General features: G+C 36.2%; 1 protein-coding gene across 1 annotated transcript; it reads right to left on the bottom strand.

Annotated features, from left to right (window-relative positions):
• Positions 1-604: 604 nt before the first annotated feature.
• Positions 605-15,193, bottom strand: LOC306871301 (myotubularin-related protein 12). The gene is made up of 16 exons (XM_079419116.1): positions 15,018-15,193; positions 11,660-11,717; positions 10,997-11,136; positions 9,355-9,427; positions 9,058-9,194; positions 8,875-8,962; positions 8,177-8,300; positions 6,579-6,648; positions 6,347-6,444; positions 5,873-5,997; positions 5,699-5,777; positions 5,526-5,596; positions 5,048-5,217; positions 4,356-4,532; positions 3,911-4,069; positions 605-2,791 (listed from the first exon to the last, which is right to left on the bottom strand). The coding sequence occupies exons 1-16, from the start codon at positions 15,084-15,086 to the stop codon at positions 2,201-2,203; spliced, it is 2,229 nt and encodes a 742-aa protein (XP_079275242.1). The 5' UTR covers positions 15,087-15,193; the 3' UTR covers positions 605-2,200.
• Positions 15,194-15,974: the final 781 nt, after the last annotated feature.

The following is a 15,974-nucleotide window of genomic DNA, read 5'->3' as shown; positions in this document are numbered from 1 at the left end:
GTGCGTTAGGGTAATATAGTTAACTACAACCAAAATAATTAAAACATTTTGGTTACTTGGAAAAAATATATAAAAAAATAAAAAAAACACCCCCCCCCACCAGCTAGGTGCCAAAGCAACATTTCTCATTTTTATTTTAACTTGTAGTAAAATAAATTAAACAAATAAAATTAAATAAAAACTATATACACAAAAAATAATACAAATAACAAAAACACGGAGCAATGAGAATAATTACTACTAAACATAAAAAAACTAAACACTAATAAATTCTAAGAATGTCTCAGTGATACTAATAGCTGGGTAGCACACTAGGTTTTGTGACAGACAATAATAAAGATTTTGCATTTAAGTTGTACTGTACATTTCATTTTAGTCTATTTTGTTTTTCTAAGACTGTGCACTTTCAAGAGAATCAGAGGACAAAGAATAATAATCATAAAATACCTAAAATATTATAAAGAAAGATAAATCTTAAAAAATGTCAGAACTATAACCTTTAAAAGTTATGGTGTTTAGTCTAAAATTATTGCTTGTTAGATTACTTGTAATAAGAATTGAACATGATTGCAAAGAAGTCTTTTATTTCAATCATATTCTGTGGACAAAAAGATTGAGTGACATATTTCTCAAGTGCGTATATAAAAGTATTTAATGCTTCTTTTACATGAAAATTATCATTTTGAAATCAATGGTCCAAAATAAAGCAATCTGACATACTTCATATATTTCAAGGCCAAACTGTGATCATGTGAACATTAAAAGTTGGTTATAGAAAAATACAAAACAATTGTACAGTAATAAGTTTCAAATCCAGCTTGCAATCACTTGCCATACACAAGAGAAGTGCTGAACTGAAGTGAAGTGAACAGAATCAGATTTACAGCTGACTGTTCAAGTAACAGTGATCGACTGGCAAGGAGCAGTAGTGCAAAACAAGGGTGGAAAAGGTGTAAACAAAAACAAAATGCTCAGGAAACTGCTTTCTCCACACTTTTGCCAGCAAATAACAGTTCAGAGCTTGCATCAGTTTCATTACATTTCAAATGCTGAAAAACAATTTGAACAACACATTTTTTGAATGAAGTGCCTGTTGATTTGTGGCAGTAGTCCTACATGCACCTCAGAAAGGAAAATAAGAAAATGTGCACAATTGCAGATACAGTATTACATTAGCTTATGTTTAAATAATTATATTTGCAGAGGCTTTCAGTTTACAATGATTTTCTATTGTGTGTGTGTGTATATATATATATATATATATATATATATATGGGGCAGTTGAATCTTGTTGTGGTAAGAATTAATAAATTGTGATATTAATAATCAGCTTTGTGTACTTTTTTTAAATCATTGTGCCTCAATGTACTACTAAAATAACAGCCAGCCTATCACTGGATGGCTAAGAGCCACACAGTGTACATTATGCAACAAAGCACTGAAATTCTGAGACAGCTGATCTCATGTATTGTTCCATACTTCCTGTTTTCTTTCATATTCTTTAAAAAAAAAAAAAAAAAAAACTAACATTTATTAACCCGAAGGTTGACTAGGCATCAAGGGAAAAAAAATGAGCAGTCACATCGGACCACAGTGAGTATAATCTAATCTTCAATACATTTTAAATGCAGCAGTAACAATAATATACCTGTAGATGACTCAATATTTTCCTTGGCTAACCTTCTTTAGATACAGAAAGCATGCTTTAAGAACTGCAGCAGCCTTTTTCCAACCCTCTGAGTACAGTAATATGTGAGGAGTCAGAGAAGTGTGGAAGTCAGATGTATTTGTAACTCTTATAATGGTTGTTATTATTCAGGATAATTTCATCCATTCATTGACCACTGGAATGGAATACTGTTTGGAATGTTACTTGGTAATGATTTTATGTAGCACTGGAAGGCTGGAAGCTCAGGGCTATATCCTGTTCCTGTTTTGTGATGAGCAAGAGAACAATTCTAGTTATTGTTCTGTTAAGATCAACAAAAATAAAAGAGCTTACATCCTGCCTGAAGGCTCATATTATGTTTTCGATACAGTAGGGCACATGTGGTTTGACAAAAGCCTGTTTTACTTTCCAAAAGGACCCGCTTTAGCACCAAAGGCACTTTAAGCACCTAATTTGAACTATAATCCTGTATACCTCATAATATTATAATAAATGGACAAATATTTTATATAAGGGTGAAAAAAGACTCTGTTAAACAAAACTCACAACCGAACTGGCCTCATCCTCCTGACTGGCTAGGCTGTCAGTTACCATAAGGCTTTGCATCAGACCTGTAGGAATGATGGGCTTGAAAGATCGGTTGTGGGTGTAAGCAAAGGGAAAAGAGGATGACAATCGCCCCGAGGAGCCGAACGAGAGCAGCCGGTGCTGAAGGTATGGATGGTGATCAAGTTTAGCAGCTTGTGACGAGTCTCTTTGCTCCAGCACACGCTTCAGGTCCTGCACCTGACTTAGAAGTTCCATAAGCTTGGTCATGACGGCCACGGAGCCTCCGCCCAGGATATACACCTCAGGTATCCAGCGCAGGTAGCGCTGCATCCAGACACGGACAGCCGGTCCGTCCAGACAGGGGAGCAGGAGGCCGTGATAGTCCAGAGGACGGTGCTGCCAGGACTCGTAGAACTCTCGGGAGGTGGCAGCGGGGGAGTCAGGAGAGCCCATCCAGCGACTGAGACGCTTCACTCGTAGCATCTTTTTAAGGCTGTCGGTCTCATCCTTAAAGAAACCTTTCCTCAGTGGGGTTTTGAAAGCTGTGCTGGGTAAGGATAACTGTCTTTGGTGCTAGAGATTTTAAATAAAAACAATGTAATTATTACTCTGCAAAAAATGAATGCACAGAATGAACTCAACTTAGATATTGCTCAATATAAACAGTGCAAGCCAGACAAACATGAAGCAAAAATAGGGCAAGATTGGGTACGGTGTTTTAATTTATTTCGTTTGCAGCAAGAGGTTAATATGGAAGCCCGTTTCCACCACTGACTTAAAGTAGTTTTTATCTCATAATTCTGATTTTTTTTAATTATGAGTTTACATCTCACAGTTCAAATTTGTTTTCAAATTGCATAATACAAACTTCGCAGTTCTGACTTGTTTTTCTCAGAATTGCATGATATAAACTTTGTGAGCAATTGTCAGTTATAAAGTCATAATAGTGGGATAGAAACTCAAACAAGTACAAGAAAATTACAAGAAAAAAAGTCACAATTACCTTTTTAATTTTTTATTCAGTGGCACAAACGGGCTTCCATAGGTTAAATAAGAATTACGCATTTTATTATTTAATTTAAATTCAGCATGAAATAGAAATTGCAAAAACATTTATCCCTATTGTGACATATTCAAGTTATCAAACAATAAAAATTGGGTGTCCAGATTTTGTCCATCAGTAATGACTGGATCATAGAAAATGGGCATTGCAAAATAAATGGGTTGACATGATAAAATGATAAAAGTAATGATAAAATAAAATTAATGATGATAAAAAGCTTTTTTTATATTTAAAAAATATAATCTAAAATTGTGAATATTTACATACATATTTTTTTTATTTTACAATGCATGTGTCTGCAAATAATTCAGATTACATAGTGTAATTAAGATGTGTCTTTGACTGGGATTCTGTCATTGATTTATTGGTCATTATTCAGGTAAATGTAAACATGCATGCATTTATTGATTTGATGACACCTTATTGAAACATCAATCATTAAATTTCACATGATATCAGATATATCTGCATTTTAAAAACCTAAATGTGCAAATTTATTTCCATTAATAATTTACTGCATGCTAATTTCTAAATATGATACAATATAGCAGTAAATGAACACAGATCTTAAGGCATTTTTCCACATCTTGCCCTAAATGATTAAATATAGGGGCATTCCACTCTCTCACCTTAGGCTTGTGAGGTCTGCGTACAGCTTTCTCATGCTTCACCTTTTCTGAATACAGGGGGTTAAAGAAGAAATGCTGGGCCTTGCTGTCAAACTGCACAGACCAGTCCCACACTGTAGGGCAGCTCAATGGGCCGCTTTGTGTAAGCGGTGACTCTGCCTGCCAAGACAATCATGCACAGGCAGTTAGCAGGAGGCGTGCCGACTGTGTCAGGGAGGCAACGGCTACCATCTCTCATGTAGACTAATAACAGCATTACAGAGGGCTGACTGTTTTCTTGTTAGCCACTGTACTTCTATAAAGGCCTCTAATACTGTTCAACATGCAGAATGGTGAATGCAGTACTCAAAAAGCAATCTTCAAAACAGTGTAGCAAACTAACTCTAAGGTGCAATCACAATGACACCAACCTCAACAAGTTTTAAATGAAATGTATAAGATCTACCTTCATAACACTTTCTCTGTGATGAGCAGAGTTAAACAGAAAGGTGCTAAAGATTGGCACGTGAACACTGTCGGACAGCACAGTCAGGTAAGTCTCGGAGAACTGGAAGGCTGGGCTGTGCTGCTGAACAAGCTGCCACACGCACTCCAGGAACAGGAGGAAGACTGGAGAATGACACTACATTGAGAAACAAGAATCAAATCAAAAAAGAAAACGAGGATGAGAATGGCTTGTCTGTCGGACATCGTTAACTCAGACAATAAGATGGTCAGTATCATGCTGATGGGTTTTATTTTTGCAATAATTCTCCATTTTACCACACGCAAAGAGGTAAATAAATGGACATTGCTTTTAGGTGGAATTATTTTATTACATGAAAAGAAAGAAAGAGCGTGCGATGAAAAACATGATAGTACTGCAGAAGATTATCTGACCTGAATAGTCAGTTCACTAATCTAAAAATCAAAATATCTGAATGCCACGAATGACCAATCAGAATCAATTATTCCAGACAAACATGTTCCAGGATATGATTTTACAACCTGATAAAAGACAGGTTTGCAGGTTGCTTTTTTGGCTGCAGAATAGCCTGTAATTCTCAGAGGTTAAGAATAATGAAAATGGAAAAATATAAAACATTTCCACTAAGCCTCTGAAGAAACAACAGGCAAGAACGAGCATGCGATAATTACCTCCTTGTCTCTCTGATGGAGGAGATTACATCGATCCAGGAAGGCATGGCAACCGGCCACCCACTCCTTCTGCACTAGACTCTGGAAACCTATCAGTGTTCTGTAATAAGGGTCCAGCATTATCTGAGCCAGACTGGAGATCACACAGCATAGATCTGTTCCCTCTTCCTCTGCAATCAATCAATATTAAGACAAAACATCAGGGGATACGATCTGAAAGTCAAAGGGATAGATCTGTCAAGGTTTAAAAGTACTTCATTTTTAAAAGGTAAGGAGTGCAATTTATGCACCAAGTATAATTGCAGCTCTCTCAGACATTCCTACCACCCCTGGACAAACAGGTGTGGTCCCATCCCAAACACACTATTGGTTAACCCAGAAACTAATATGTTAGATCACTCAAACAAACAAAAAAAGTGTTCTGAAACGGACCAGAATCTTTGGAAAGTTGAATTTAGTTGAAACATGCTTGGCCTACCTGTTATAAGAAGATTTGTGTTGTCCTTTTCAAGACATTCAACCACCTCTACTGCTTTTTGGAGGCACTGTCTGTTGAGGACATTAAATGCAGCTTGATAATAGTTTCATGGAATCTAATGAATGATTATGAACAGGAATGCAAATAGTAGTATTTTATTAATGCAAGCTGACCTAATAATGTCTAGCCATCCTGAATTTTCAAGGGAAGAGAACCATTTCACATCTGACAACCAAAAATCGGTTGAATTTTCTAAGAGAAAAATAAAAAAAAACGTTAAACAGTGATTGCAAACAATTTTTTTTCACTTTTTCCTGTGAAAGAGATTTTTATATACTGTGACTCACCAATAAGGAAGAATTGTTTGAACTTGTTATATGACTGCTGGATGTCTTGGGTATTAGGAAGTGATTCTGAGAGGTCCTCTGTTTTTACAGAGTAAAGGTAATTATGTGCAACTGCATTTATCATTCTGAAAAGAAAAAAAAAAACAGAATTTGTCAATGTGAAGGTACTATTGACAGTTTGTGCTGTGGACACCATATTACACATCCATTTTGGCCCTTCAGCTGATCAGAGAGCAGAAAAACACAAAGAAAGTGTATTGGTTCATGCTAATGGTGTCTAGCACACTACTAGATCTGTTCTACTAGACTACGGTTCTTTGATAAAAAAAAAAAAAAAAAACAGTGCCCTTGAGTGTCAGAACATAAAAACACAGAAATCCAGTGCACAAATAACCATGAGGGTATCGCAGCAGATTGGCTGATCTCATGGGATAAATAAACGGTTTAATAAACAGAGTCAGTATATTCCTTTACATGTCCAAGTGCTTTGGGAAATCCCCATCTTCCTGTGTCACAGGCGGGAAAGACACTTTGAAGAGAGCACAACCGCTGTGATGAGACCAACACCAAATCTAAAAAGAAAAATAACAGACATCCAACTTCAGTAACGATCGAAACAAATTCCAACATTATAATAACAGACATTATGACAATATTCATAAAAATGATATAAATGCTTAGATCTTAGATAATATTCTTAACTCACTGGTAAGCCCTTTCCTTGGTAGCTGAATATATCCCCTAGTGCTAATGGGATGACAAAGTACTTCGGTAACCTAAAATGTCAGAGCAATGTTTTTGTTAGATACATTTCTTTCACAATGTAAGACATGCTACAGAAAAACATTTTGTAACCATTTTATAATTGTTATGCATGCATCAATTTTACCTTATAATAATTGAGAGACTACATTAAATATTTGTTCTTTTAAAAATGCATATATATCAGGACTATTTAACTGCTAAAATGTGATTAAAGTGTAATAGTGAGTACACTTCCAGCACCTAAAATAATTAGTTTTTTTTTGGATTGGGGGAAGAATTACCCAAATGTAAACAGTGTAGACAGGATGTAAACAGGATTAAAGTCCAAAACCTGACTTGAAATAACCTAACAAATCAATCAGGACTAAAGCGGTTTCATAAACGACAATTTAAGTTCACGCAATCTCACTAATTCGATCCAGGTTCGATGAGTCAGGATAATTTTATATGCACGCTTATTCTTAAGCAGCCCTTGACGTCGATCATGCATCAAATCGATCCACCATTGCAAACAGCGAATATTTGTGCCGTTTAATGCATTTGAGACATTGAGACAATGTAAGAAAGTCATGCAGATATATCCATTTTGCTGTCAGGAGTGAACGAGCGCTGCTGCACGCATGTGCACTAAACAGACAGTATAGTAGTGCAATAAATCTGAGTAAAATATACATTCTGCTAAAATATTTGTTGTTAGACATTAAATGCGACTCATGTAGAATTATAATCCTACATATGTGTATTTTTATGATAGCAGTAACTGTAAATCAAATGTAAGCTTAATATAGCCATACTAGCTCAAATTAATTAAATGTGTGTTCCTCTAATCGGTTAAAATGTAGTCTGATTTCTATTATTTATTTTCATTTTTAATTCAGTGATTTTAACTTTTGATTTAGTGTTTTTAATGCTTTAGAGCAATTTTAGATTGTAATGTTTTAATGTAACCATAAAAGGTACAGCTGTCATAAAACCCGAGAGAAAGGCTGCATGGCTAGAAACTGACTGCGCAAGTAGCAACTATGTTAAGTATATATATATATATATATCTTTAAAAAAAAAAGTCATTACATTTTGGGCACGATTAAATACATTAAATACTGTTGGTTGTAGCCTATTTTTTATTTATGTGATTATTTACTTTTATTTTTGGACTAATAATAATAACGTCAACTAGCCTAACTGTATGTGGCACAGTCAGTGGTAATACTGATGCATTGCGTTTCTATTGGTCAGTGTTAGAGGAGCTCATCTTATCCTGACAGTTAGCCTGCTCCTGACCAGATTAGTTTCCCAGCATAAATTGCCACAGTGACTGAGTTTGAGCAATGGTAATTTTGCTTTCGGAAACCAAATCAGGTGAAAAGAAGTCAGCGCTACTAAAATAAGACTGGCTTATTTGGTAAACTAGCCCCCAGGTCAGGAACACATATAAACATAGATTAGAGATTACATCCTGTTACTGAACATGTACCTAGTAATTCAAACAATAGTAACATTTTATCAGACACTTCACAGCCAAACAGCTGCAAAAAATACCTTTGTGAGAGTTCAAAGTTCTCGTTTTCAGTGACTAATCTACAGTTCGCTTTTGTCCGTTTCATTTCCTGGGTCCAGTCCTCTGGTGAGTCAAACATAATGGTCTCCTGTTTCCGCTGCATTTCTGCAGATACAAAATACATCTTTTATTGCTATTCCAAAGTTGACTAATGAGGCTCAACAAACCCTGGCTGATAATAATAATAAAAATTATTTCTTAAAAAAGCATATTGGCATATTACAATGATTTCTGAAGGATCTTGTGACACTGAAGCCTGGAGTAACGGCTGCTGAACATTCAGCTTTGCATCGCAGGAATAAATTACATTATAATGTCTATAAAGAAAAAGTGACTGTTGTTCTTTCAGCCATCTGTTGAATACCAGTTACACAGACTACGATCAGAATTTAGCAGCTGGTGCTACAAGACCAGAGCTGCATTTCAGATGTTCTGCACAAGTGTGACTTCATGAACTTTTCAAGGTGATGTTTTTCCTCATGTTGTACAAGCAGTTACATGTGTTTGGAAAATGACTGTTTCCGGCTGCTACTGTATTTGGAGGCATGTTGTTTCAAAAGCAGTTAAATGTTAATGTACATATCAAAAACATAAGAATGAAGTTTTTAAATCAACAAGTGAAACTGAAGAATATCAACGGCAACACAATGAAAGCCTCTACGAAAAGATAAATCTGTACCTGGGCTTGGTGTCCCCGTATAGGAAAAGGCAAAGACACACTTCAGAGATTTCTCTTCCAAACAATGATGAGCAATACCATGAAAGATCTAAAAAAAAAAACAGAAAAATAAATGCACAATGAGATGTGAAATCCTCTTTAAAATGTACATATACATTTCAGTCCTGATGTCAAACAAATTACCTTTTTGGCATCTTCCTCCTTGGTGTATGTTAGACAGAACTGAAAGACTCGTAGGTCTTTACAGTGAATGATCATTTTGGATGGATATTTGTTCTTCACAAGGCCTCCAGTTATCAGTTTTCTCTTTTCATCATAAACTTTGAAAGAAATTAAATGTTTCTCAGAACTCAGTTCAAACCAATTCAAATTACATTCAAACCTAAAAGCTTGACCAAGAAAAATGGTTTAATTGTTCATTTTGAAAAATGTTCAGATCTATATTCATTAATAATGCTAAAAAGTAAAAACAATTATTACCACCATAGATGTGATCCACACACATTAATGGAATGTCATTTTCTCCATAGAGTTTGTTCTTAAAGGTCTTGGCCTGGAACAGAAGTAAGTGACACAACAGCCTCTTATTGTGCACTCTCAATGCAGATAATACCAAAGTAAGCAAAGATTATGAAAGACGGTGATTAACAAATACCAAGTCATCTATGAAAGGTGCGTTATTACACGGCACACCATAACTAACAGGAAAGCCAGATGCTGTGGCCTTGTTCAGTGTGCTGTATCAAACTTTCACACAATATTTTGTTTGTGAAATCAAGTGTGAAACACACTTCAGTTCCTGTCAACCACCCTCAAATACAAGTCTGAAAGCAGCCTATGAAACCTCTTGATACCAACTAACACTAACATATGACCAAATATAGATTTCAGCAACAACACGTCCGCAGCTTTTTAAGATCACTGATTAGATTAGTAACATTTATATACTGATCTTAGTCGGTATACTGGTCTTAACAAGCCAAAAAAAAAAAAAAAAAATAGATCTGAAACCAAGAGTACCTGGCACTTCATGAATACCTGACCATTTGAGGCTGCTCTAAGTTTCCCACCAGAATTTCACTGCCAGTGAGTCAGGCACTCAAGTTCCTGAAATGGCAGCTAAAGTGAGAGCACTCACAGCGCAGTTCCTCTTGTAAGGTAACTGAGCATGCAGTCTGGCAAATGCTTTTTTTTTTTTAGTTAAGACAACCCAATGTTTCAAGGCCAACAAAAATGGACTGTATTCACACTTTTTCTAATTACTCTACTTATTTTTTTTTTATTAGCTGAAATGTTTATCCAAACCTGACTGATAAACAAGAAATTAATATTTATTATACAGGAGCAAACAAAATTAGCTCTGCAGTATTTATTTATCAAATTTATTTGAACAAACTCTTCCTGTACACTGTCATTTACCCAAATATGCTGATTTTCAATGCACTAACTCAACTTCAAAATAATTCAACTCAGTAATTTAAGGGTTAGGTTTAGGATTCATAGCAGGGCTGTCAATTTAACGTGCTCATTTAACACAATTAATAATAAAACCAACAAGTTTAAAAAATATTAGCACATTCAGTCATGCCCGCAGAATAAGAAACGAGCTTTTCAAGCAGGACACATTTAATAAAAATAATAAATAAAAAATGTAATTGATAAACAACCCCAATTAATAGCATTCATATCATTAATATAGACAATTGTATGAACATCTAGCTCACGTTATCTTCTCTTCAACCACACTACATGTACAAGAATGCTACAGTACAGGAAGTACATGATGCTTTAAAAAAAACACTGTGGTTCTTTGGTCGCTTGAATTACAAACTATAGATGGCTTCTTAGGTGACAGTACTGTAGATGTAACATAGATGCCATTTTTATGGAATACAGTGTTCATATGATGATTATTTTGGTCTACTGTAAGCAATTCGTATGATGTCACTGGTATGTATTTGTATAACAGTCCACTGAGGGTTAGGTTTAGGGGTGAACCTGCATGCTTTCTTCTAAAAATCATGCATTTTCATATGAATCAAATTCGTACGAAATAGTAAAATACTGTAGAACTGATTCTCATGCGATTGTGTCAGGACAGAAGGGTTTGTTGAGTCCTTACCGTCTCCTCCTGTGGTGTCTCATCACTAATGAACGTAACACGAAAATTGGTGCAGAACAATGTGCCAAAGACGCCACGCTGGGAGAGATCATCTTGAGTGTATTTCAGAATGGGGCTGGCGCTACAGAACTCCACTTCACCTAAGGAGCAACAGAATAACAGTCAAGTTAGTTTGAATAAACACAATGTCAACACCGGACGCGACAAAATGACCACTGCAAATCATTTTAACTTTGTTTCAGTATATCATAAATAGAACGAGGCATCAGTTTACATTCAGGGATTTGTTGTGTTGTGTCATTTGGCGCATGTAGTGTAGAAAGCATCACTGACTACATTGGGTTTTATTGTATTTTGTTGTGTCGTGCCGCACCATTCGCGTCTGGTGTAGACACGGTGTTAGTTTTGCGGTGTGCAGAGCTTTAAAGAAATGCAGTCTGTATTTTAGTATATTACCCACTTTTCTGTACCTGCAAAACCACTCTGATTACATCAGAAGAGATCTCTGGAAGCTACCCTCTGAATTAGAGAACAATTATTATAGTCTGAATTGAAAATTACTCTGAGGGGACCAGTGACGCAAAAAATATTTTAGATTTACTTACAATAATACAAAGAAAATCCTGAGAGAGCAAAATATTGTGTAAGGGATTTCCTATTTACCTGGTAGCAAATCAGGATGTTTCTCTTTCTTTGGTTGGTCTTTCTCCAATTTTATTTCCTTAAGACAGAAGCAATACAATTACAGTATAAACGGTAAATGTGATTGATTATCTAATAAAGTATATTAATAAATGACATTTTCACAAGTACTATATAGCGTATATAAATGTCAAAAACATCATGCCACATTTCACACACTGAGTGGCTGCTGCTGAGTAAGCCAATATTTGAAGTCTAGATGCCTCCACCGGACATCTGCTCTGTAATGAAAACTCCAACCGCTGCTGTTGTACATATGAGAATATAGTAGGTATGAGAAATCATTTATTAAATTAAAGGAAGAGTTCAAAACCTGTATGACTATACAGGTTTTGAACTTTTGAACAAGTTCAAAACCTGTATGACTGACTTTATTATTTTTAGAACACAAAAGAAGATATTTTAAAGAATTAGTAACTAAAGTAACTAAACAGTTTTGGTGACCAGTGACATCCAGTGTATGGACAAAAAAAATAACTCTTTTATATTCTACAGATGAGAAAAAAGCCATACAGGTTTGGAATGAAAAATGACTTTTTTCACTTTTTGGTAGACAATCCGTGTATATTACACTAAAACATTTTGTTTTAGTGTAATATACAAGTAATATAATGAGAACTGAAACAAAATTGAACAAAATCAGCCGACTAAGATACTCAATTTTGTCTAATTTTGTCTCTGGCCCCATGAATTTTAGAATAAGCTCTGTAAAATCCATGCTTTGCAACTTAAAATTTAAATTTAAATCAAGTTACTTCTCTTGTTACTGGTTAAAACAGATAAAAGAGGTTTTAGAAAACAGCAAAATCGCTAAACTAATGGCAATGTGTAAAAATTGTAGAAGTTCATTTGAAACAAACAGGATAAATAAAGGAAAGGAAGTCACCAAGCATCCTGGCTACCATGAGGCCAGCTGCAAAACACAACAGCCAAAACTTCACAAACAGACCCAAGTATTTGGGACACTCCTTTTCCCTAATGACTTCCTGGGGGTGAAAACATTCTCTTAAAATTTGCTTTTGAAACCTGAGACATTAAAAACACATGGTCTTTCTGTTTATGTAAATTTTGCCAGACATAAATATGGATCACAGTGGGTCTTTACTAATATCAAGCCAACAAAAATGAGGGGAGAATGCTGTGAGATCCGACCAAGCCCCCTGGTTTGGATCTTCAGAGAAGGAATCAGCTGAACTCTTCACATAAGACCAGTGGCCAGTTGCATAAACATACGCACAAAGTTAAGATTGAGTCTTAAAGGGGTCATCGGATGCCCATTTTACACAAGTTGATATGACTCTTTAGGGTCTTAATGAAAGGTCTGTAACATAGGGTGGTTAAAATTTCTCAATGGTAGTGTAAAAATAACACCTTCTTTACACTGTCAAAATCAGCTCACGCTGATCTAGTCCTTGTTTCTTTAAATCCTAGTGAGCTCTGCTGACTCCACCCCTCTCTTCCGTGGAGTGACGAGCAGACCATAGATATGTATAGAAACCCTATTCGACCGCTCCAGATACGTTGACGCGTTCACCATAATAATCAATGAATATTCAAAGATATTCAAGCGTATAACTTGCTGTTGTAGACGCACACAGTCAATGACCGTTCCAAAAATGGCGGATGGCTTATATATCGCGGCCCATAGAAAGAGTCCATAATGAGGCATCTAGGTATATACATCTATGGAGCATACTTAGCACATTATCAGGATAGGCGATTTGCAAAGATTCATAAAAACCCTTATACTCACTTCTTCTGTAGATAAACCTGGAGCACAAATGATTCGGGCAAACATACATGCATTTATGTAGATCGGGGATGGGCGCATTCCCTTCAAAGGGAAAGTAACGTTTATCCTCTGCGTCTTCAGCGGCTTAGATGTCGGGAGTTAATGACGACTACTATGTTCATTATTACATCCAACAACTAAACACTTCAGTTGCTTAATCTGAGACATCTTGTCTTCCCCTGCACCAGTTGACACAATGGTGGACAGCTCTCAGCTCACTCAGGGCGGGTCTAAGGTAAGACGGACTTGTCAATCAACTCTCGTGGGAGCGGCCTGCACAGAACTACATCATTCTGACAGGAGCCTCAGAACAGCCTGATTTGAGAAAGGGGATTTTAAAATAGGGATTAAAAAAAAAAAAACACTGGATGGATTTTTATCATTATAGGATGGATGTGTACACACACTTCCAACACACATTTATGTTCAAACAACTTATAAAGTGAATTTTACATCCAATGACCCCTTTAAGAATTGGTATGACCAATTTATACAAATTGACTAGAAAAAGTTCTGACAAGTCCTGAATAAAAAATTAGACTATATTTTTTGACTAGTCCAAGTAGTTTATGCAACCGGCCACAGATCTTCCTGCATTTATTCAACAGGACAGCTCATCAGAATTTACTCACCCTCATGTTGTTCCAAACCGGTATAACTTCCTTTCTTGGCAGCCTCAATCATCATTCATTTTCAATGTATTTTTTTTTTAATACAGTGAAACTGAACAGAAACTGTCATTCTGCCTAAACACTTACATTACACATTTGCAGATGCTTTTTTTTTTTTTTTTTTTTTTTTTTTATCTCAGAGTGACTTCTATTGCATTCAAGCTTTGGTTGAATTTTTTTATTATTGCATTTTATTTTGGTCTTGTAATGTTTTTATGCATTAATCTCTTGAATAAAATGAAAAACAGTGCTTTACATGTTCATGTTGCTTCTATATTGAGTACAACCATTCTTTCCATCATGCTTTCTTTAATGAACAATAAGAACATGAACTGTCCATCAGTGGGTCATGCCACAACCCATGACATCTATGCGCGCGCTGCATACATCAACACTAGATGTAAGTTTAATGATGAATGGACTTCAAACACATCACATGTCAGAAGCAAGCGAAGACACTCGTGACACGTGTCAATAAACATACAATCATTCAATAACCTGGATTGCAACCTTCAAGAAGACTACATTGTAAAGTTGAGGACTTCTGTCAAGTCTAGAAAACTATATTTCAGTCGTCAAACCGAAGGCTTTCAACTTCGAGGTGTAAGTGAATGAAACATCACTGTTGCTCTTTGAATGCATTTCCCCATGTGAACGAAACACACAAAACTGAAATTTCCCTGTTTGTCTAAACTTGAACTAGTCGACAATGTCAACATCAGCAACAACGACACTTACTAACCCCGCCTAGTGCATGACTATCCGCGGTTTCAACTCGTCTTTTAGTTAAATTCAGCGTCTCCGGGTTGTTATGAAAACAACGCAAGTATAACGCTGCACGAAAGCTTTCGCTTACCTCGGGTGTAACATAAGACACAAATGACGGTTTAGAAGACTTCGCTCCTCCGCTCCCCAAACTCAACATTTTGCCTGTCCCAATGTCCCGCTTCCCGAGCAGTCAGGTGGAAATCCGGGAGTGCTCGAGCTGCCCAACTTTCCTCCCCTCTCACTCTCTCTCTCTCTCTCCACCTCTCCTTTCTCCAGCGTGATTTCCTTTGGTTGGAACACAACCCTGCTCCGACAGCAAACCGCGCCCATTCTACGTCATTGGTTCTTTATGGACAAACTGTCCATTTTCTGAGCTGGTCAGCGCAAGTCGCTTATCGCTCATTGGATGTCGCGGCTGTCAATCACAAGCGCTTCCTCATTGCCGAACCCATAAGCAATACGCCCTGAAGTGAGATGGGGCTTGTGTTTATATGGCTACGGACGGACTACAACTGCATTATTTTAAGTTTTTTATTTTGCTATGGTTGCACGTATTGCGATTTTCCTTATTTGTGCACAGACTAAAGTACTTCCTTATTAGCATAAACAGGAAAGACAATCAAGCACCTCCTATGAGAGAATCTAGAAGTAACATACACTTGAATTCTTAAAGCGAGACACTGCTGGTGAATGGGAGTGGGTATGGGGAACTGATAATCACCTTACTTACCCACTTGATTAATTACATTGATAATTTTAAAAAATGTTAGGTTTAAATATGCAAATGAGGCATTTAATTAAATTAGAGCAGTTTCAAAATTCTTATTTTGAGTCAAATGTTTTTGCAGAGGAAATTTTGGGCATCTCATTTGTCACTCCATAATTCAGAAAATACTTAGAAAACAATATTTTTTTCACAATTTTGGGGGGAAATGTAAATACTCAAATTATATATGAACATATATATCCCTTTGTAAATACCTTCAGGATATAGACAGGAATAAAAATGTAAAGCTTGGTGTGTGTAAGTGCTACTGAAGTGGAT

This window comes from Barbus barbus (assembly GCF_936440315.1).
Source record: "Barbus barbus genome assembly, chromosome: 6".
NCBI lineage: Eukaryota > Metazoa > Chordata > Actinopteri > Cypriniformes > Cyprinidae > Barbus > Barbus barbus.
This window is presented reverse-complemented; position numbering and strand designations above follow the sequence as displayed.